The 21,160-nt window shown below is 50.0% G+C and overlaps 2 protein-coding genes across 10 annotated transcripts in view; both read right to left on the bottom strand.

The window, feature by feature from the left end:
* Positions 1–2,164, bottom strand: part of NOLC1 (nucleolar and coiled-body phosphoprotein 1) — a 38,967-nt gene extending 36,803 nt beyond the window's left edge. For 3 of the 5 annotated variants that reach the window (XM_037159489.2, XM_037159491.2, XM_037159490.2), the window contains exon 1: positions 1,979–2,162. In XM_037159489.2, coding sequence (XP_037015384.2) covers positions 1,979–2,098 — 120 coding nt within the window. In that variant the 5' untranslated portion in view covers positions 2,099–2,162. Of the gene's footprint in view, positions 1–1,978 lie in introns of all 5 variants that reach the window. The other 2 variants (XM_053668521.1, XM_053668522.1) reach the window with 1 other exon arrangement.
* Positions 2,165–5,046: 2,882 nt separating this feature from the next.
* PPRC1 (PPARG related coactivator 1) lies at positions 5,047–19,630 on the bottom strand. 5 transcript variants are annotated; one of them, XM_037159457.2, is made up of 14 exons: positions 19,444–19,630; positions 15,036–15,224; positions 14,324–14,470; positions 14,111–14,212; positions 11,135–14,015; positions 10,782–10,835; positions 9,992–10,049; positions 8,942–9,012; positions 7,250–7,964; positions 6,334–6,465; positions 6,160–6,226; positions 5,919–6,040; positions 5,531–5,682; positions 5,047–5,301 (listed from the first exon to the last, which is right to left on the bottom strand). In XM_037159457.2, exons 1-14 carry the CDS (start codon positions 19,594–19,596, stop codon positions 5,198–5,200), a joined length of 4,947 nt encoding a protein of 1,648 aa, XP_037015352.2. In that variant the 5' UTR covers positions 19,597–19,630; the 3' UTR covers positions 5,047–5,197. The 5 variants fall into 5 exon arrangements, with proteins under 5 accessions (XP_037015352.2, XP_037015354.2, XP_037015353.2 ...); XM_037159459.2 differs by having other exon boundaries at positions 6,160–6,220; XM_037159458.2 differs by having other exon boundaries at positions 8,942–9,009.
* Positions 19,631–21,160: the final 1,530 nt, after the last annotated feature.

Here is a 21,160-nt window from a genome sequence, read left to right as displayed (position 1 = left end):
GGCTACTTTGGGTTTCTGACACCATCTGTTCCTCGCCTGTCAATCCTATTTATAAAACCTTTTTAAATGTGTGTCCCTTTTACTCTAGCAATGTCATTACCCAGGAATTTATCCTTACCCATGAGACAGGAGTGCACAAACATTTATACTAAAGAATGCCTGCTGTCATGTGGTTTATAATATTAAATCATTGGAAATCAACTTCCAAAAGAAGACTGGTAAAAAAAGCTATGTCATATATACAGTACAGAATTTCATCCAGCTACTAATCACACCGATAGATATGGGTTTTTTAAAGGTTTTATTTATTTATTTTTAGAGAGAAGAGAGGGAGAGAAACATCAATGTGTGGTTGCCCCTTGCACGCCCCACACTGGGGACCTGACCTGCAACCCAGGCATGTGCTCTCTGACTGGGAATCAAACCTGTGACCCCTTGGTTCACAGGCCAACACTCAATCCATTGAACCACACCAGCCAGGGCAACACTGATATACGTTATTAACTGGTACAATGAAAATGGCAAGGAATTGCAGTACACACACACAAGGGAACAGGCTCAGAGTTAGATGAGTAGAGATGTAAAACTCACTTCTGGCCAGTTACTATACTGGGTGACCATGAGCAGACTGCCTAATTTTTCTGAAACTCTTCCTCTGTGTAAGATGGAAATAATACTATACACCATATGTTGTTGAGAGGGTAAGAGAAAAAGCATACAAAGGGTTTACCATCTTGAAATATCACAGGGCCCTTACTAAGCCTGCCACGAAGATTAATTTTTGCCACACTGAAAAAAAAAATCCTGATTCTGAAATGCCTGATTTCATCCAGACCATTGAAGAAAACACTCTTTGCAGCCTCCCTCCCTCACAGTCAATTTCAAAAAGTTCCAACACGAAAGCAGTTATATCTGGTCCCATGGCAGGCTACGGTAGCTCAAGGAAGTCCTTTTTGAGGCTGATTTGACTCTCTCCTTGGGCACCCTGATTCTGCCACTAAGAAAAAAACCTATCTCCGTGGTCAAAGACCAGGATTGCCAAAGACCCCCTACCTTCTCTAGAGGTGTCTGCCCATGAAATCATGTCTGCTTTTGAGATTTAGATTCCAGACTTTTCACATTCTTGGTCATCTTCATTTTATATGTCTTCAGAATATCCTAAGGTACCAAAACTATGATAACAACTTTTATTCATTGACGTTTTCTGACCACTAGGCACTAGGATTGATTGGCACATGGTACATATCCTATTCCTGAAAGTCACAAAAATCCTATAAAGTGGATGGCGACATCTCCACAGAAATAGGAACAGACTCAGTTTAAGCAAACTGCCCTGGCCATACATTTTTAAATGAATGGCAGAGCTTGGCCCCAAATCTATACGTATTTGATTCCACAAGTCAAAGGTCCAAGCTCACTAATATAATACTGTACATCATATGTTGTTGAGAGCATAAGAGAAAAAGCATACTGCACAGTAGGACTCTGATACTCAATGCTGCCTCAGTATAGATAAAAGCACAACCCTACCTCTACTCTCGTTCATTTTCTTCTTTACTACTGAAAACCCCACCTTTCTAAATTGAGTTTCCACCAAATTTGATTGAGAGTCAAGGTCAAGTCACGTTTTGCACCAGTCAAAGTAAAAGCAAAAAAAGGAACCAGGAGCTTCCAAAGCCTCCAACGGGACTGGACAGTCCCAAACGCACTCTGCTAGCCACGTGATCTGGGCCACGCGGATGCCACGCTGCCGCTACTGCGCTGCTCACCAGTAAAAAAGCAACAAAACTCAATCAGCATTACCTAGTCAGACCTCGCAGACTCCAGGCTTTCTCTGGTCACCACCGAGAACTCGGCACAAAGGCCCCGCAGACACTCGGCTGACGGACCCTTATGGACTTCTCCACCTGGAAAGCTAAGCTAAATCTGGGCCCTGGGGTCACCCCACCCCGGCTCATGCCCCAAGCCCGGGACTCACAGCGCCTGTTGCCTTGGCGAACTTATTGGCCACCTCTGAGAGCTGGTTATCACGCAGAAAGCCGAGCACGAGAGGATACAGATCGCTGGGAACCACGCGGCGCAAGCCGGCGTCCGCCATCCTCCGGGCAATACGCGTCACTACCGTCGCCTACGCACACGACTCAGGAACTCTGGGACCCCGAGAGGTGGGGACTAACCCTAGTGACGCTACCGCGCCGCGCGGGTGCAAGCGGAAAAGGAGGGGGCACAGCGGAAGAGGCGGGCGCACTTTCCAGGGCCGTCCCGCCTTCACCTAGAAGGCGGAGTCTCGACGAAGTCTAAGATTTGCTTTCCCACGAGTGTCGCCATCTTGGTAAGGGCGGAGCCCACTCTTTCACTCCGTAAAGTAACCTGACGTCAGGGGTCACGCCCTCGGCGTGGCGGGAAAACATCGAACTTCCGGCGCCAGTTTTTTTTGTGTGTGTTTGTTTTTTTACTTTACGGCAGACACGTTTTTCTCCCAGCCGCGGTTTACCTGGCCCTACCTGCGACTCGCATTTCAGAGGAGTGTACCTACGTACTCTCTAGACTTGGTAACAAGATATCCCGACCGCTCCTTACCGCTCTGCCACTGGATTCCCACCCTTCATCTTCACTGTCTCCCTCACTCACAGCGACCTTTTTCTCACATGCCACTCCAGCCTCTCTGGACTCCTTTCGCCTAAGATCCTTCAGATCATCCATGGTAGAGATGGGATGTTGATTCCCAAAACTGCCCCTTCCCCAGTCCTGTTTTGCCCATGCAACCCTTCCCCCCACTTACTCAGTCATAAGTCTGCTCCACGAAAGTAAAAGCGGTTGTACACCAAACCTGGATACAGCACCACAGTCCCGAAAATAACACTTCTACCGTCACAGTTCCTACAATGAACTCTCCCTATGGGAGAACTAGAAAATTACCTCTTCCTTTGTCATGAATACTTAAAATATTTAAATAACCCAGCCTGCCAGGTCAATTTCAAATTCTATCACTTTTTAATTCACATTAGCAGCAGACCTTCAATCCTACATACGACCCCTCGACTACTTCCAATCATCAATGCCCCTCAGGAAGGGTAAGGATGCTTTTCGAGGACACACATACGTACCCATTCCCCTCTCCTAGATGTAACTTCTATATCTCCCTCTGCCCCGGAGGTTTATCCATTTGTATGCATTCTTTATTTTTTAAGATTTTGTTTTTTAAAGATTTTATTTTTTAGAGGGCAAGGAGAGAGGGAGAGAAACATCAATGTGTGGCCACCTCTCGCATGTCCCAAATCGGTGATCTGGCCTACACCCCAGGCATGTGCCCCAACTGGGAACTAGCAACCCCTTGGTTCACAGGGCTGCGCTCAATCCACTGAGCTATACCAACCAGGGCAAGATTTTATTTTTAGAGGGGAAGGAGAGAGGGAAACATCAATGTGGGGTTGCCTTACACACCCCCTACTGGGAACCTGGCCAGCAACCCAGACTGGAAATGGAACCCGTGACCCTTTGGTTTTCAGGCCTGCGCTCAATCCACTGAGCTAGGCCAGCCAGGGTATATGTATGCATTCTTTAAACATGAGCAGCTGCTCTGTGCCAAGCATTGTGATCAAACTAAAACGGTACATGTACACCTGAGACTCAGTTTAAAAAAACTTTTACTCGTAACAAGTGTGAGCTTCCCTTAATATTAAAATGGCTTCCAGCCCTGGCTTGTGTGGCTCAGCAGATTTAACACAGGCCTGCGGACCAAAAGATGGACCGTTCTGTTACTGGTCAGGTCACATGCCTGGGTTAAAGGCCAGGTCCCCAGTTGGGGGCATCGCCAGAGGCAACAAATCAGTTTCCTTAACACATCAATGCTTCTCTCCCTCTTTTCCCCTTAAAAAACAAAATCTTAAAGCAAAAAACAGCCCTGGCTGATGTGGGTCAGTGGATTGAGCGTGGGCCTGTAAACCACAGGGTTACTGGTTCCATTCCCAGTCACTACACATGCCTGGGTTGCAGGCCAGGTCCCCAGAAAGGGGCATGGGAGAGGCAACTACATATTGATGTTTCTCTTCCTTCCACTCTAAAATAAAATCTTGAAAAAAAAAAAAACTTAAAAAATATAAAAACTTCAAAAATTTTCTATTAAAAAAAAATTTCCAAAACCAGCAGCATCAGCATTCCCTTGTTTGAAATGCAGAATCTCAGGCCCCAGAAGTCAAAAATCCCCTTTCTAAAAACATCTCCAGTGCTGGCTAGTGTGGTTCAGTGGATCAAGTGCTGGCCTGCAAACCAACAGTTGCAGGTTCGATTCCCATTCAGGGCACATGCCTGGGGTACACACCAACTCCCCACTTGGGGCTCATGAGGCAACTACACATTGATGTTACTTTCCCTCCCTTCCCCTCTCTTTAGAAATATTTTTAAAAATAAAATAAAATAAAAAGATCTCCAGACCCAGCTGGTGTGGCTCAGTGGACTGAGCATCACCCTCAGACCATAAGGTCACTGGTTTGATTCCCAGTCAGGAGACATGCCTGGGTTATAGGCCAGGTCCCCAGTTGGGGGTGTGCAAGAGGTAACCAGTCGATGTTTCTCTCCTTCTCTTTCTCCCTTCCTCCCCAGTCTCTAAAAAATAAATAAGTAAATAAGCAATGAAACATGCTGTTTAAGAAAAAATAAAATAAAAATAACTCGAAGAGATTCAAGTGCCCCTTTGAAGTTTGAGAAACACTGCTCTAAATGACTGATTTCACTTAACACACTTGAGAAGCCAAGTTTCAAGTCCAAGAGGATTTAGTATCTGACCAAAGAGGGGTCCTAGGAATTCAATGGAGGTAAATATGACCTAATTTGTGTTGGAAAAAAAGTGAGTGTGTCTGGCACTAACACCATAGAAAGAAAGAAGCACAACAGCACTCAGGAGTTCTAATTCATATTTATTAGTCTGCATAGTGACACAGGCCATCCAAACCCTGGGGGAACCCCTCAGCCTCATTCACCTCACACAGGAATGCAAATTAACTTGTTTCAATGCCTGTTATAAAAAACAAATACCCTTTTAAAAAATCTGATTTAACACAATTTTTATTTCACTTTTTTCATTTCTTTATAAAACAGTCCTCATCTCACTAGCAGCTCTCTCCCCTGGAGTGGGGGAGGGGAATGGAGATGGCTGGACATCTCCAAAGAAAAGGGGAAGGGGGAGAAGGGCCCAGGGTTACCTCCTGAGGTTCTTCTGGGCCTGTTTCAACAATGTGTCAAAGTCAAGAGAATCAAATTTGCTCTTTACAGGAGCAGGGTCAAAGTCTTCCCGGTTGGAGTCTATAAAGGTAGAGAGAGACAAACATCAAGGTCTCTGATCACACTTGCCAACCACATGGTCCTGATGGCCAGCCACCTCCCAACCCAATCATGATTTTAAGTCATCCCACCTCTTAGGTTCTTTGTGCATCAGATGAAGTCAAGTCTGCCTAGCCCACTCACAAAAGGCTGGAAACCCTTCCGGGAAAATCAAGTACACCAAAAAGCCTCAGGGCCTCCTTCCACTCACCAAGATCAGAATAGCTTCTCTTGCAGAACTGCCTTCGGCCCCCAAAGCAGAGATCAAAGGGCTGCTCGTCTGCCTGCCTCAGCTTGTGGCCACTTTCGATGGCTGCAAATGCCTCCTCAGCATAGCGGTAAGTGACGAAGCCATAGTTGTCACTAATGGGGAGGGTGAGGCAGAGGCTACTTGGACACATGCCACGGAGAAGAAACAGCCTCCCGGGGTACACAGAGGGACTGAGGGGATTCTTCTTGTTCCCCAAATAGCCCACTGAGTGGGAAAATGAAGTTGTCTGACACTGACTACCACACCCAAGCGAGGAAGAAAGACAAAGAAGCATCAAGGTCCATGAATGGGACAGAAGAGACATCCTGACCTTAGGGCCCAAGCTTACCCTTGGACACGGAAGTGGATGGTGCACTCCTCAATCTCTCCAAAAACAGAGAACCTCTGTTTTAGCTCTGACCGAGTCATTCGGCCAGGTATCTTCCCAATGAACACCACTCTTCTCTCTTCCTATGTAGGGTCAAGGAAAATTCACATAACCGTGAGCCAGGGCCAGAGCTACAGACTGCTCTGTGAGCACGTGGGTCAGGGGCAAGCTCCCTCCTTCCATGGCCTGTTACTCTACTCACTATTGCACGCTCCTTTTGCAGCACTCTCTGCCTTTGGTAATGGTCATGTGAACGATAAGAGCTGTACCTGACAAAAGAAGGTGTCATCAGCCCCCCAGACATAAGACAGCTAAGGTCTCAGAACTCTCAGGCACTTGTACCCCAGATGCACTGCCTCCCGGAACACACGCTCACCGCCGCCTCCTGTCACTTCTTCGGCGGGGGGATGGGGAGCGGGACCGGCTTCGGGAACTAGATGATGAGGATGAGGAAGATGAGGAAGAGGAAGAGCATCTTCGGGAACGTCCAGAGGAACTGCAACTGGACCTGGAAAATAAAGGGGCGTGTAGGAATGCTGGAAATGGTGCAGGTACATTCCACTTACTTCACCTTGGCTGCAGTCCTGCCTCCCTATCAGGAGGTTCAGGACTAAAGGCAAAGGAGAGCTGAAGAGGTCTAGAAAAACTTCTCACAGATGACCAAACTGAAGCCTTCATGAATTTTATATGTATCTGGAATGTTTTAGTGTTTTAGCATAGATCATATTTATTTTCAATTATGCAATTAAAAATTGGTAATATTTAACAAATCAGAAAGAAGAAAAATAAACAAACTCAAGAGATAATAGCCTCCTTAACTAAATGGGAAAAATTGGGGTCTGCTACCAAAAAAAAAAAAAAAAGTACTGCCAGGAAATAGATGAGGCCACAGGGATACCCAAAGGAACTGTCCAGACTCTTTCTTCAACAGAAGATTAAAAGGACTGTATGCCATTAACCCACAATCCTACCAGGAAAACACCAGAAATGAGGACTGATACAGTGTTCAAAGAAATCAACATGGTCAAGACCAAACCCTAATAACTTCCCCATGGCAGGTCTCAAGGAAGCAGACCTTGGGATACCCCAGACTTCAAGAGGACAGAAGCTATTTTCTCAGCTTGCCTCCTTCAACAATCTAGGGAAGTGGAAGACAAAAGCCAAAGACATAAACAGAAGTCTTAGTGCCTGAAAGTATCAAACCTGATATGTAAAAAGCTTTCAAAAATAACCCAGAGGAGAGTACATGAACCTCCTAAATGGAGAGGACCTAATAGGCCATTAGAGCTCACCTTCGCCACCTCTTGTGTGGGGGGGAGAGGGACCTGGACCGGGACCGGGATGAAGACGACGATGAGGATGAGGAAGATGCTTCACTGGTCCGGTTGGACCCAGAGCTGACAGAACTGCTGCGGCCACGATGGCCCTGCCAGCCCCGGCTTGGGGGACTGGCTGACCTGCAGGCTTTTCGATAACAAGGCATTGGCCGCTGCTTGACTGAGGGCTCAAGGGGAGTCCTAGTGTTCATGTCATTCCGGCTGGGCGAGGCCTCAGGGGACAGCAAGGCAGATGGGGCAAGGCAAGGGGCTGGAGAATGTGCCTGCTTGTTGCTAGTCCTGTGATCAAGCGGGTCCTGGGAGACAGCTGGGCCTGGGGGCAGGGGGGCAGCTGGGCCCAGGGACAAGACAGGTTTGATGGTGATATCCTGATGGCGTTTGACGTTCCATCGGGAGCCTGCCTCTGGAAAGACTAAGGCAGGCGTCTTTTTTGGGGGGGTCCTGCTCCGGACACAATAGTCATGATCCCCAGAGCCCACATGAACTGGACTAGGGCCATGGACCCCTTCTTGGAGGCGGGCTGCAGCTGGATGTTTGGCCTCCGTAACTCCTTCAGGCTTCAGGGTTCCCTCCTGGGCGGTGGACTTAGGAGATTTGACTTTGGCCAGCAGGGAAACAGCAGCCAAGGGCTTCCATAACTGGTGGGGAGGGGTAGCTGGAGGGGTGAGCCCTGTGAGGGGAGGGAGGATGGAGATAGCAGGATGAGATCCGATTCTACACTTCCAAACACTGTATATAGGCTCCAGAGAACCCCACCTCATCTCACAAAGTACACCAACTGTCCACAGCCCAACCTCGCCAACTGGTGCCACTGCTCCTTCCCCCACGTTCCTCATGTTGGGAACCAGCAACAGAAACCCGACCCAGCCAGGGCCTTCCTGAACCCCTCAACCATTCACTGCTCCAATCTAAGTACTGTCCAGGGCCTGCCTGGTCTACCTCTGCATACGCAGACCTCTCTACGCTACTCCAGCACTGACTTCTGGCTGCATCTTGCCTGGACTAATGTAATCATCTTCCGATGATCCCCTACCTTGGGGTTCATAACTATCCACCCATCTTCTACCTTCCAGCTGGAGGGAGCACCCAAAAACCAATTTGGTAAAGCTTTTTCGATGAACAGAATAAAGTCCAAATAACTTACATTACATTCAAAGTTCCCATAATCTGACCTCCTACTTACCACTCTGGCTTTATCTCTTGCTTTATCTCTGCTCCTGCCCCCAACCCTGATCAGACACTACACTATAGCCAAACTAAACCACCTGCAACTCCCTAAAACATACCAGGCTGACTGTATTTCTTCATTTCATTCAAGATGCTCCATCTACCTAGAATGCTCAGTTCCCTGAATCTACCTGATTGGTATCAGTGATTTTCTTAAGCCTCTGTTTCGGAGATTATCTTCCACAGACCCTTCCCTGACTGCTCCCTTCAGATCCCACCATAACCCACAGAGGCTTCTTTAACATACCACCTCCACTACTCAACATACTCATTTTACACACTTGCCCCTAGACTGTGAGAACCTCAAGGACAAGGACCAGATCTCTGTATCCCCAACACCTACCCACGCATAGTGCAGTACAGGCTCTATTATTTGCTGCATGAACTAATCAAAGGCAGAGTTCCCCACCATGAACCCACCTGCCACGTTGGCCAATTCTGGGGCTTGTAACCGGTCTAGGGGCTTCTTCTCCTGGGGAGGGTCAATGCTGCTGGTGGGGGGGAAAAGGGAAAGCCTGGTTCATTCCCTCCTGGACATCTTGTACATCTGCTTTCCTCAGAAAGCAAAGCAACAGGAAAGGGGAGTGTGCAGAGAAGAATGGGATGCACACCTGCCCCTATCATTCTACTCCAGCACCAAAGGTGTCTTGGTGACTAAACTGTGGGTTGGGGCTCAGCTCAGCTCCACCCAATGCCATGAGGCAGATCTCCTCCAAGCCAGGAACCTCACCTACCCAGATCAAACCAACCCAAAAATCAATGTGGAGAAGGATGTGCTTGGCAGAACAGTATGGGGTACCATGAACAAGAAAAATGGGAAAGACCTCTCACTACTGAAAGACTGGAGAATAAGGAGGTCCAGGGTGCCTGTATACACCAGGGAGTCAGGGAAGCCCTAGGCATGAACATTTCCCCCTACTTATTTTAAACTATCACCAGTGTTTAGCAAGTTTAAAATTTGCTAAATGAGCCCTGGCTGGTGTGGCTCAGTGGATTGAGCATGGGCCTACAGACCAAAGGGTCACCGGTTTGATTTCCAGTCAGGACACATGCCTGGACTTTAGGCCAGGTCCCCAGATGGAGGTACATGAGAGGCAACTAACTGACTGATGTGTCTCTCAAGCATCGATGTTTTTCTCCCTTTTTCTCTCCCTTTCGCTCTTCCTAAAAATATATAAAAGCTTTAAAAAAAAAAAAAAAAAAAAAACCTCCGTTAAATGCAAGAAAAATACCCAAAAGGCATGACCTGCCAGAAGACCAAAGGTACTCGCTGGTACACATCCTCCTACCTTTCCCCCAAAGCTAATGCCCAGTAGTGATGGGCTGAGCATGGGGATGGGGAAACAGTGCAAGATTCTAGAGCTGATGAAACATCCCTGCAACAGAGGCGTCTAGTGTATGGTCCTGGAGCACCAGCCGGCTGCTGACCAACAGCTGTAGGGTAACTCTTTCACACGTCCCCAAACTTACCCTGAGTTTCCTACAGCCAAGCTGTCAGCAGGAGCCGGGGGAGGACACTCTTTTTTGGCTGCAAAGAAACCATACTGGTTAAAAGCCCAACCAGATGTTCCAAACTGAGGTATAGAAGGGCTGGCTTTGAGGCCCAAAGGAGAAAAATCCACTTCACCTACATATTCCACTGGGTGCTCCCCACAAAGATCCATTCTCTTCCAGGTCCAGAAACATCTATACTCCCCAATGAATCTGAGATGGAATCCAACCGTCTAAGCTTGAATAACTCAAGGGTCTATGTGACCCGCCTAACTTTTTAAGTCTTACAGCCTAGTCTTATATTTTATCTGAATTACAGATGCCCATTCCAATTCAGGAGTCATTTCTGCATATTTCTCTGCCCAGTTAGATCACAAGTTCCTAGAAAACAGGATATAGCGTCCTCCACAGCACAGAGCACCATGCCTTGCACTGAAAAAGCTGAGCTATTCATTGCCTTCTAAATACACCATCTTCAATCACTGCTATACCTCTGCCTTTATTCACCACAAACATCACATGAAATCCTGTCTTAAGGTCTAGCTTGAGAGTTACTTTCCTCTAAAAAATGTCCCCAAACAAGCCAACCCACAAGGACCTCCCTACTGGTTTGGTTTACTCTTTGTATTAAGTACTAGCTGTACCCTCTCCCAGGCTTAGACTGCTCTAGTAGCTGAGACTGCCCCTCCCCCAGTTTAAGTGACTAGAAACTGGGCCCAATGGAAATATCAACAAAGAGGTTGGAACAAAGCTACCCAGGTTCCCTCACCTTCTGATTTCTCAAATTGCTCCAGCAGACTGGACAGGTCCGATGCCTCAATTCCTGTAGAAGCACACAAAACAGGGCTGGAAACCCACTCCTACCAACTGAGTATACAGGTCCCAGGAAGTCCCTAATCACCTCACTTCTTTAACGACCCCTCCCCTGCTCAGCTCACTGTACTAAGTAAATCAAGGTAGCAACACAAAGGAAAAAATTAAACCAACCCAGACTCCACCTCTCAAGAACCCTCCAAAGAAATCCAAAGGCCAGTCCTAGGTGCTTTATCCTGATCTATGGAGGACATTGTGTGCCCGACTCCCATGCCCTTCTTCGCACTACCTGAACTGCCTGGCACTCACCGATCTCACTGATGAAAGCCTGCACCACATCCTCGGGACCCTGGGTACGTGGGGTTGGCAGGAAAGATAGTTTCCTTAGACGAGCTGGGTGAACAGCAGGCAACTTGGTGACAGTGCTCTGCCTGGGTGTGGGGACAGCCTTGGCAACAGGAGAGGGGGTCTTCTCCTTGGACACTGTCTCCTGGGTCTCAAGTTTTAGCATCTCTGATGCAGGCTCAATAGTCACACTCTCAGCAGACAAGTGTAGTGAAACCTTATTCTGTGGGTTTTGCACTGGGGAGCACACCTTGTGTTTCAGATGGGGAGATTCAGGCAATGGCTTGACCTCCACCTTGGTGGACTCTATCCGTGGAGCTCCCTGGCCAACTGACCCAAGACTGAGAGGGGCCATTGGCCCAGGAAGTACACTTTCAGCAGAGTCATCTGGGATGACACTGGGCTCCACTTTGGGTGGGGGAACAGCTCTCCCAACAGAGGCTGGAGGCAAAGGTGGTGGGGGCATAGCAGACCAGAATAGAGGATGTCGCAGCCCTGTGCCCCATCCCAAGGACCCATAAGTACAGCTAGAGCTATAAGGTGGGATTGGGGCAGGAGGGGGTACCCAAGGCACACTGCAAGTGGGGGGAACTGTATAGGTGCCAGGAGTACCAGACACTAGGGGCACTGTTGGTGGGGGGGGCAGACAAGGATAACCAGGAGACACAGGGGGGTAACAAGGCCAAGGTAGTATAGGGGCATAGTGAGTATAAGAATCAGGTGGCACTGGCCCCACAGACATCGGGAGACTAGGAGGCTGAAAGGGTGGGGGGGGCAGACTGGGGACCCCTTGCCCACTTGCAGGAGGGGGCAGCATGGGAGTCATACCCACCCCACCTAGTGGAAAAGGCGGAGGAGCAGTGGGCATTGTGGGGGGCATGGACTGCACGGCAGGAGGTGGAAGTCTTGCTGGCAGTGGCATCTCTTGGGATGGCACCTGGTCAGTGGGAGTTGAGGCCACAGATTTGCTTGCAGGTGGCTCAGGACTAGAAGCAGTGGGGCTGGGACCCACAGGCACAGAGCAAGCCTCAGGGCTTCTCTGCAGAGCTATCTTTTTGGCTGGGGCTGGTGGGATGACAAGACAAGGAATGTCTGCCAGCCCTGTGGGGGTCTCTGGGAGGCTGGGCCACTTCCCAGACGGGGGCTGGGAATTCCTTTCTTCTGCCTCTGCTTGGCGCTGCTGCCTTCGTCGCCGGTACTCAGATAGGCTAAGAGGCCGAGGTCTAGTTTCCTGGGTTGTAGCACTGGTACAACCTTCCACCTTCAGAGGACCCACGGCCTCCCTGACTTCAGGAATGATGACCTTTGGGGGGTCCAAGGATTCTGCCTCCAAGAGCTGGGGGGCTGGACTCCCACGAGCTGATGACACTGCACCACGTCTGGGATCAGTTGGCCTAGACTTAACTAGCACAGGGTTAACTGGAGCCAGATCATCAGAAACAGAGTCAACTGGTGCTAGGTTGGCTGAGACAGAGTCACCTGGTGGCAGGTCATCTGAGACAGGAACAACCACTGCAGGGTCAACTGCCACTGAGTCAGCCAGAACTGGCTCAGTCAACACTGGGCCAGCTGGGAGAGTGTTAACCAGCTCTGAGTTGGCTGAAGCAAGGTCAACCAATGCAGGGTCAACAGATACAGGGTCAGCTAGAACATGGTCAATCGCACTGGGATCAGCTTCAACAGAATCAAGTGGCATGGGGTTGGCACAAGCAGAGTCAACAAAGGAAAGATGGGTTGAAACAGGGTTGGCTTTGATGGTGTCACCCAAGTTGGGGCAAAGATCTAGAGGACCTTCTTTAGCAGGACTAGCTTGTCCAGCACTACTCTCCAAGTTCCCAGAGCTAGGCTTCTCCAAGGAAGCTGCCCAGGCCCGAGCCCAGGCCCGAGGCTTCCCTCTACCACGGGTAGGCCCAACCTCTCCTTGAAGTTCCTCCTGAGGCAAACTGCCTGTCTGAGAGATCACCTCTGTAACCGTAGTAGGTTGCCCACCAGAGGATGACCTCAGCCTCCTGGCATAGCCTTCTACACAGGCTGTTGGCTGTTCCTTGTTCTTCCTCCTCCTGCCCTTTCGAGCTCTCTGGGAACTCAGCACTGCATTAGCTGGTGGGTTTTTAGGCCCCTTGGGTGCCACTGGCTCCATGACCTCCCTGGGCTCCAACAAGGCTGACTCCAGCTTTTCCTCTGAGTCCAGTGACAACCCCTCTTTCCTAGAGCAGAGGGCTTCCTTGGGCACAGCAGCCTCTGTCTCTGACTCTAGTGTAGGCAGAAGCAGCTGCAAGGCCGGACTGGCCTCTAATGAATCATCCAGGAGAACAGGCTGGGGTCCAGAAGGAATCTGATGCAGCACAACTGGGATCTCCAGGTCACTGCCGGCTGTGGCTGCCTGGCCCACAATCTCTAGCACCACACAATCCTCAGGCAGTGTCAAATCACCTGCCTGCTCCTGAAGTTCATTTTCTAGTGATGTCAGGCGGGTACAGTTGGGCAGGCAGTATGGGTGCATGGCCCGCACCAGCTCACTCAGGGAAGAGATGCTCTTGTCACCAGCTGCCTGCACTGCCATCTCTGCTGCTACTGTTTTATCTTCCTCCTCTGGGCAGGCCAGGTGCATGGGAAAATCCGGGATTCCACTCATGGAATTGTCATGCTCCCCAGCAAGCATCTGACCACTAAAGCTGGCTACCTCCTCCTCTTCTTCCCCATCACTGCGCTGTCGAGGAGAAGGGGACTGGCTCCTGCGGGGTCTGGATCTTGGGGTCCTCCAGCTAGGTAGTTTGGGGGAGGAAGTCTCCAAGAAGGACGGTGGAGAAAAGTCCCAAGGGGAATCTGTGAGAGACACCTCAACCTACAAAAGAAAGTCATGGAAGGCATTTTCTCCAGAGCTGTCCCCACACATTCCTCCCCACTGAGGTTCCCTGAAGCTCCCGAAGTCAGGCTTACCCCATTCACTTTACTACTGCCTGTGCTGGGTCCCAGCGGGTCAACTGGGGTGATGAGGTCACGGTCTGAGGGTGTTCGAGAGAGGGTTAGCAGCTTGTGCAGCTAAGAGGAAGAATGAGACCCGAGATGAGTCTTTGCTTCAGAACTATGTGAATAGGTCCACAGACATACTTTGCACCAACCATATAACCCTCCTCCTGGTCCCACACTCACAGAGGGGCCCTCCCGAGGTGACACAAGCAACTCGGAGTCAGGAATGCTGTCAAAGGGAGACAGGTTCTCGGAATCTGCATTGTCCAAGATCTCCGTCAGAGCTGTGAGCAGTGACACTTCATTCTGGTCCTCCAGTGATAACCTGCTCTGCTCCAGAAAAACAATAGGAAAGTCCCACACCAACATCCCAAGTGACCTACTGAGCCACTAAGAGCTAGATGCCAAGAGAATCAGTTTCCCAGGCTCTCAGTTTTGCTCCATTGCCAGGGACAACTTTGAGTACCAGAAGGCGTAAGTTCCCATCTCATTTGCTACCATCCACTACCTTTCTAGTGTCAACAGAAACCTGTCAAAATTGAGTCTTAAACTTATGTTTTAAAAACTCCTTCCATCCTCAAGTTAAAAAATGGGATGCTAAGCAGACAACCCTTGGCTAGACTGGAATTGGGCTCCAACAGGGATCAAACCCTCTGGACATGTAAGTCAGGGGCCCAGGCACAAGAAAAGGCCTTGGACTACAGTTCAAGCCTCCCATGTCATCCTTAAATAGGATATACCTGGCAGCCTGCAGGCCAACTTTCACTTAGAGACACAAAATACACTTGGATGACTCAGGTGGGGTATCCACGAGCCAAGGGTCTGGGAGAACTGAGCCATAACCTCCCCATGCAAAGCTTCTGTCTGAAGACTTGCAAGCCCAGCTCTAGCTCACCTCTCCAAGACTCCCAAAATCCTCGATGAGGGAGATGAGGGAGGCATCCATGTAGCTCTGCATGGTCCCCAGGAGTGTCTCATCCTGCAGCATCAGCTCTTCCATCCCCAGGTCCTTGTCCTTCAGACAGGGTCCCAGCCGAGACAGACTGACAAAGCCAGAATCATCCACCTCTTCTTGCAGCAGCACCTGTGGCAAAAGGGGGATGGTCAGAAGGACACTGTGAAGGCTGCAGGATATGGGCCCTCTGGGGCAGCTGATTAATATGCTCTGTAAACTGGGAGCCTAGCTCTCCACCAGTGGCCCCAAACGCAGCAGGAGCCCCACCACAGCCAAATCTCCAGACTTGGTGGGCAGAGAGAAGTGCAACTCATGAGCCAAAGCCCTGACCAAGACAGCAGTGTTCAATGACCTTCTGGGGGAAAAAAATGTTTGGCCTATATCTAGAAACAGAGGGAGCCACAAGGGATTATTGAACTGGGGATTTAAAACATCAAGATTGTTCAGAAGAGATGTCTGCTGGAAGTGTGAAGGCAGACAGTCTGAAGGGCAGCACTCATGGACAGAAGATCAGGAAGCAGGCAATTTCAGCTACCACCTTACCTCCCTCAAACCCTCTTACACTTCTCTTCCCTGCTTAGCTCAAGTCCCACTTTCAAAAAGACTCCTCAGGGAACCCCAACTCAAGATGCTCTCTCCCCTCAATTCACACATGTTTCTGTATCACTCACTTTTCTGGTGATCACATCCTGCCCCCTCCCAGCCCATGACATTCCTTGCATCATTACTAAAACTAGATTCCAAGTTCTTTTGGGGCAAATAAAACAACCCTTCGTATCCTATTAGCTTTTATATCTTTCTTGGCTTTAGAAGGGTTTAAATTCTCCACACGCTTCTTGATCATCCGTGATGCCTAGCACAGTGTCTTATACACAGCTGACATTCACACTTAACTCACACTTTAAAAAACTTTTTAAGAAGTGTTTATGAACTTTAGAGAAAGAGGAAGGGGGAGAGAAAGAGAGAAAAATTGATGTGAGAGAGAAACACTGACTGGTTGCCTCCAATACATGCCCAACCAGGGACTGAACCCACAACTTAGGTATGTGTCCTGACCGGGAATCAAACCCCCAACCTTTTGGCATACCGGGCAATACTCCAACCAAGCCATGCTGATCAGGGCACTTACTTTACGCTTTTATTTTTAAAGCTCTACAATGTGCCACCCAATCTCTCAAGGATAGTCCTAAGGGGAAAAAAAGTCTCTTCCCTATCCCTACCAGGTAAGAGCAAAGGATGAGAAAGCTTGATTCTTTAGATGGAAAAGCCCCACCCCACCACTTCCCTGAGAACCAGCAATGTCTTCAGCCTTGTTAGGTAGGGAGTCACCCGTCCAGGCCTGTCAAGCATGTGGGTGTGGGCAGGGCCAGAAGTGGCTGGAATGGGGCCGGCAATGCCAGAAGCCAGAGGCACAGGTATCTTCCCAGCAGGAAACATACGATGCAAAGCCGGAGAATAGAAACATGGACAAGTCAGCCCCTTCCCCTTCTGCAGCAAAGGGAAATTCTGCACCTCTTCCAAGGGGGAAAAAAAAATCAACAGGAGTAACTACATTCTATATCCACCCTGCTACCAAGCCAAGGATACCATGGGAGAGGAAGGGCTGGATAGGAACTCTTTGGGAAGCCAGGCCCAGAGGAGAAGTGAAAGGTGGCAGGTTTTAGGAACTAACTCCTCCCAGACCTTCACAATCCTGTAATTACAACCAGCAGCTGAATAGCACCTGGCTCAGCAAACACTCTGAAGTGAGCAAGGAGGCCGCAAAGGAGGCTGCAAGGAGGCTGCATCTCAACTTGCCCTGCCACTTACCTCGCCCAGAATCTCAAGACAATGACCATCTCTGCAAACCACTCATCACCACCTCTGACAGACAAGCACTGGAGCCCCAGTCAGAGACAATCCCTCTTCACCTGACCTCACCCAGCACTCAATCCCCACATAGAAGAGCTCCCAGAGTACCAAGATCATCTAGGGGCTAAGCCCAGGCTAAAAGTAGGGTTCTGTCCCTGCATGGTTCAAAACCAGCTATAAACTTTTAACTACTGGGGTCCTGGTCTTCCCCAACAGACTTCTGCTCCAGGTGTCCCCTCTCACCCGTCCCCCTGTCTCTCTACACACCAGCCATACAGGTCTCTCAGTTTCTCCAGTAAGCCACACTCTCTCCCACCTCAAGGCCTTCACTTATAATTCCCTCTGATGAAAGCGTCCCCCACCTACACACAGCCTTTGAGTCTCAGCTTAAAATGTCCTTTCCCAGACCCTACAAAGTAGACTACTACTACTAATTATATGATCTCAAATATGCACTTTTCTTATTGTCTGTCCAGCCTGATAAAAAACATAAGACCCGCCTTGGCTGGTGTGGCTCTGTTGGTTGGAGTGTTGTCCCATAGACCAAAAGGTGGGGGGGTTCAATTCCCAGTAGGCACACATGCCCAGGTTGCCCATTCAATCCCCCACCGGGGCAATACAAGAAGGGGCATCTCAATGTGCTCTGCCACTTACCTGGCCCAGAATCTCAAGACAATGACTAGCTCCACAAACCATTCATCACCACTTCCAACAGACAATAGATATTTCTCTCCCCTCCCCCTTTCTCTTTTGCTACAAAAGCAATGAAAAAGTATCCTTGGGTGAGAGTAAAATAAGATACAATAGGACAGGGCCCAAGAGTGGTTTACCGCGGTAGTCCCTGTGTCCGAACATAATTAATAACAAGCTAGTCAAGCTGGTCGACTAGCTTCCACACATGGTTCTCGGAGCGGGGAGCAGAACAGGACATTCTCTCCATGAGAGCCTCTCCAACCCCAAATGACCACCCAACTTGGATTACAGTTTAGATCAAGAATTCTTCCTGCCTCTCTCACAAAGAATAGGCAGTACCACTCCCACAAGATGTGCCCTCTGAGAAAAGGAAGAAAGAGAAGGTGGTAGCTCCCAAGTTAGGGACTCAGAAGCCATTCTCTCCTGGGCAAGGGCCTGTACTGGTCTATTGGAAGTGACATGACCTGGCAGCCTGAAGCCCAACTTCCACCTGGAGAACCACAAAAAAGCTCTCAAGGACTTGGCTTCATTGCTTAAGAGTTCAAACTAAGTCCTGCTAACTTCCACTTGGGTTGGGAACTTTTAAGAAGCCCTCTACTGAGGAGTAAGAAAGTAATTTTGAAGTATGGAGAACTGAAGGCCAGGGAAAAACGATTTTAACAGAAAGAACCCCCTTTCCATCCAGTAAGTGTTCACCTAGTGTTGTTCTCAAATTGCCTCCAACTTTTCCATCCCCAGCAAAAATCCCAGGCACCCTTACGAAATGACCACCCCAGTTTGTATCAGTTCACAGCAGCAAGGCTTAGCTGCCTCCTTAAACGAGATGCTGAAGGAAAAAGTAAGAAGTTGAAAGGGCTATTCTTCCCCTTCCTTAAGCTTGTCCTCTGTACATATTGACACTCTCCATTCCCCTTGAATCAAGAATGAGGCAGGCTTGCAGGCAACCAAAATGCCAGTGCCCGTGACTCACACAGCCCAAGCCCAAGCTGGTCAGGCAGAGGCCGCCACAAGCTCACTCCACGGCCCTTCAACCTCAGCCCTCTACCCTCCCCAGCACACCCGGCCATCCGCACATCTGGAAAGTCCTTCACCATCCGCTGTCTTAGAGGAACCGCGGACTAAAGCAGGAGTAAAAAAAAAAAAAAAAAACTCCCAGGCTCTGAGCAAAGTTGACTCCAGCAGCCCCTACCTTCGTTCCCGGCCAAGGGCCCCCAGCCGGGTCGGAGATGGCGGGACCAGCTGAGACACACCCAGTTCCCGGCAGTGCGGCTCCAGCGCCGATACGAGAGGCCGGGCAGCCTGAGGCGGGAGCCACGTGGACATCCCCTCCCCGTCCCAACGTGGACCCGCGGCCCCCCCAACCCTGAGCCCAATCCACGTGGGTGCCGGGGCCCTCTGGAGGGGGAGGGGAGGCAGATAAGTTCTCTGGAGAAAATCGCTCCCCCCAGACCACGTGGCTCCAAAAAGGCACTGCGGCGCTGGGATAGGGGCAACCCCCACTCGGCATCCTTAGAGGTCTTAGCCTTCAACTCCAAGCCCGAATCCCTCACCGCCCCCCCAATCACGGGCCACGTTTCCAACACCGAGCTGTGCTCCTTGCCATTCCGCAGGAATGGCCGTGGGGATTCTGCCTCTGCCCGCATCCTACCAGCAAAAGGCCCAGTCTACTCGGCCCAACCTGTCTCCCACGGCCACCCGGCACAGACTCTGGAGCGCTTCCTCCCTTCCCTGTGGCGTCCACGTGTCACCGCCCGGCACACGCCGCTTTGCTGCCAGCCGCGCGGGCCGGCCGCCAGCCTCTCACCTGCTCCCCGCCGCTCACAGTGCCTACAGTCCCATACGGCGCTTGGCTCCGACTTCCCTTCCTGCTGCCTCGAACTCCACCACCAGGGTCGGGGCCAGGGCCCCCACTCGGAGGCGGCGCGACTCGGTCTCGGCGTCCCCGGCGCGCCGCCATCTTGGCCCCTGAACACCCGAGCGCAGCTCTGAGAGCCGGCACCGCCTCCAAGTCGCCTGCCTCGCCCAGCCGGTTTGGGGAAGAGAACTACAACTCCCGGAAGACACTGCAAGACTACGAATTCCAAAAGGCCGTGCGGCGAGACCCACTGTCCCCACGCACACTTGCACCCGGAAAGAGGGCAGCGGCCTCACGAGGGATCCTGGGAAAGTAGTTGCTTTAGTGGAGCCGGACTGGTACTTGCTGTAGGCGTACATACTGTAATGCTTCTTGTTTCTATGCGGGGTACCCAGTTAGGGAGTGCGGGGTAATAAGGGAAGAGTTAACTTTGCGCATATTTTTATTTTCTTAATCTGTCCAACTGCCGGAACACCCTCTTTTGTGTGATCCTCTACCTGTTATACTGTACATTCTTTTCACTAAAATCCAAGTGTGCCTATGTTTTGAAACAACACCCCCTAGTGGGCACGCGCATTCTAGGCTCTAATCCTCACCTAATCTCATACTGCGGCACTACTGCGAGTTTAATTTTATTTTTTAAAATATTTATTTATTTATTTATCTTTAGAGGGGAAGGAGAGAGGGAGAGAAACGTCAGTGTATGGTTGCCTCTAGTGCATCCCCTGCTGGGAACTGGCCTGCAGGGAACTGGCTTGCAACCCAGGCATGTGCCCTGACTGAGAATTGAACAGCGACCCTTTGGTTCACAGACCTGTGCTCAGTCCACTGAGCTATACCAGCCAGGGAGTTTAATTTTAAAACACTGCATTCTCAGCGTCTCGCCAGGAGGCTCAAACACCCATGGGTTGGCGTCTCATTACCAAATGTCCTGCGATGATGCAAACAGATCACACTGCTGCCCTCCAAAGACAACCGGTGTTCTCCTGCCTCGGTTTGTCTGTCTGGGGTACTCGAACATCGAAACATCTTTCATACCCTATTTTATCCAGGAAAGCCTTTTTTGATCATCCCAGCCGATCGCGATCCCTTTCTGTACTTCTACAGTCGATCACTATCTCTACTATTCGCTCTTGCCATTTAGAAGATACTTCATATTGTTTTCCAATTTTTTTAAGTTTTTTATTACAAAAGTCTAAAAATCATTTCAAAGAATGCAAAACTATATAAAGTAAAAAAGTACACTTGGCCTGCAGATTTAACCCTTGTCACCTTCAGTGTATATTCATCCACGCTTTTCCTATGAATCTGAAAATCTATAGGGGTACACATTGGTCGTCTTCTCTTTTTTTGGTTGTTCAAAAATAGAACCGTTCTATGTCCTGACTGGTGTGGTTTAGTGCAGCGGCCCCCCAACTTTTTGGCACCGGGGATCGGTCTTCCCACGGACGCGGGCGTGGGGCGGAGGGGGAAGCTGGAGGCGGAGCTCAGGTGAGCTTCACTTGATCGCCGCTGCACACCTCCTGCAACAGACTGGATGGTGGGGGGCCGGGAGGGCTAGACTGGAGGCGGAGCTCAGGAGAGCTACCCTGAAGGCCCGATTCCTAACTCGCCATGGATCGGTAGCAGTCCAGTCCATGGACCTGGCTGGTGTGGTTTAAGTGGA

Source organism: Artibeus jamaicensis, unplaced genomic scaffold (assembly GCF_021234435.1).
Source record: "Artibeus jamaicensis isolate MK-2021 breed Jamaican fruit bat unplaced genomic scaffold, CSHL_Jam_final contig_490, whole genome shotgun sequence".
NCBI classification, from domain to species: domain Eukaryota; kingdom Metazoa; phylum Chordata; class Mammalia; order Chiroptera; family Phyllostomidae; genus Artibeus; species Artibeus jamaicensis.
The sequence above is the reverse complement of the archived record's forward strand: the minus strand, read 5'-3'. Positions and strand labels throughout refer to the sequence as shown.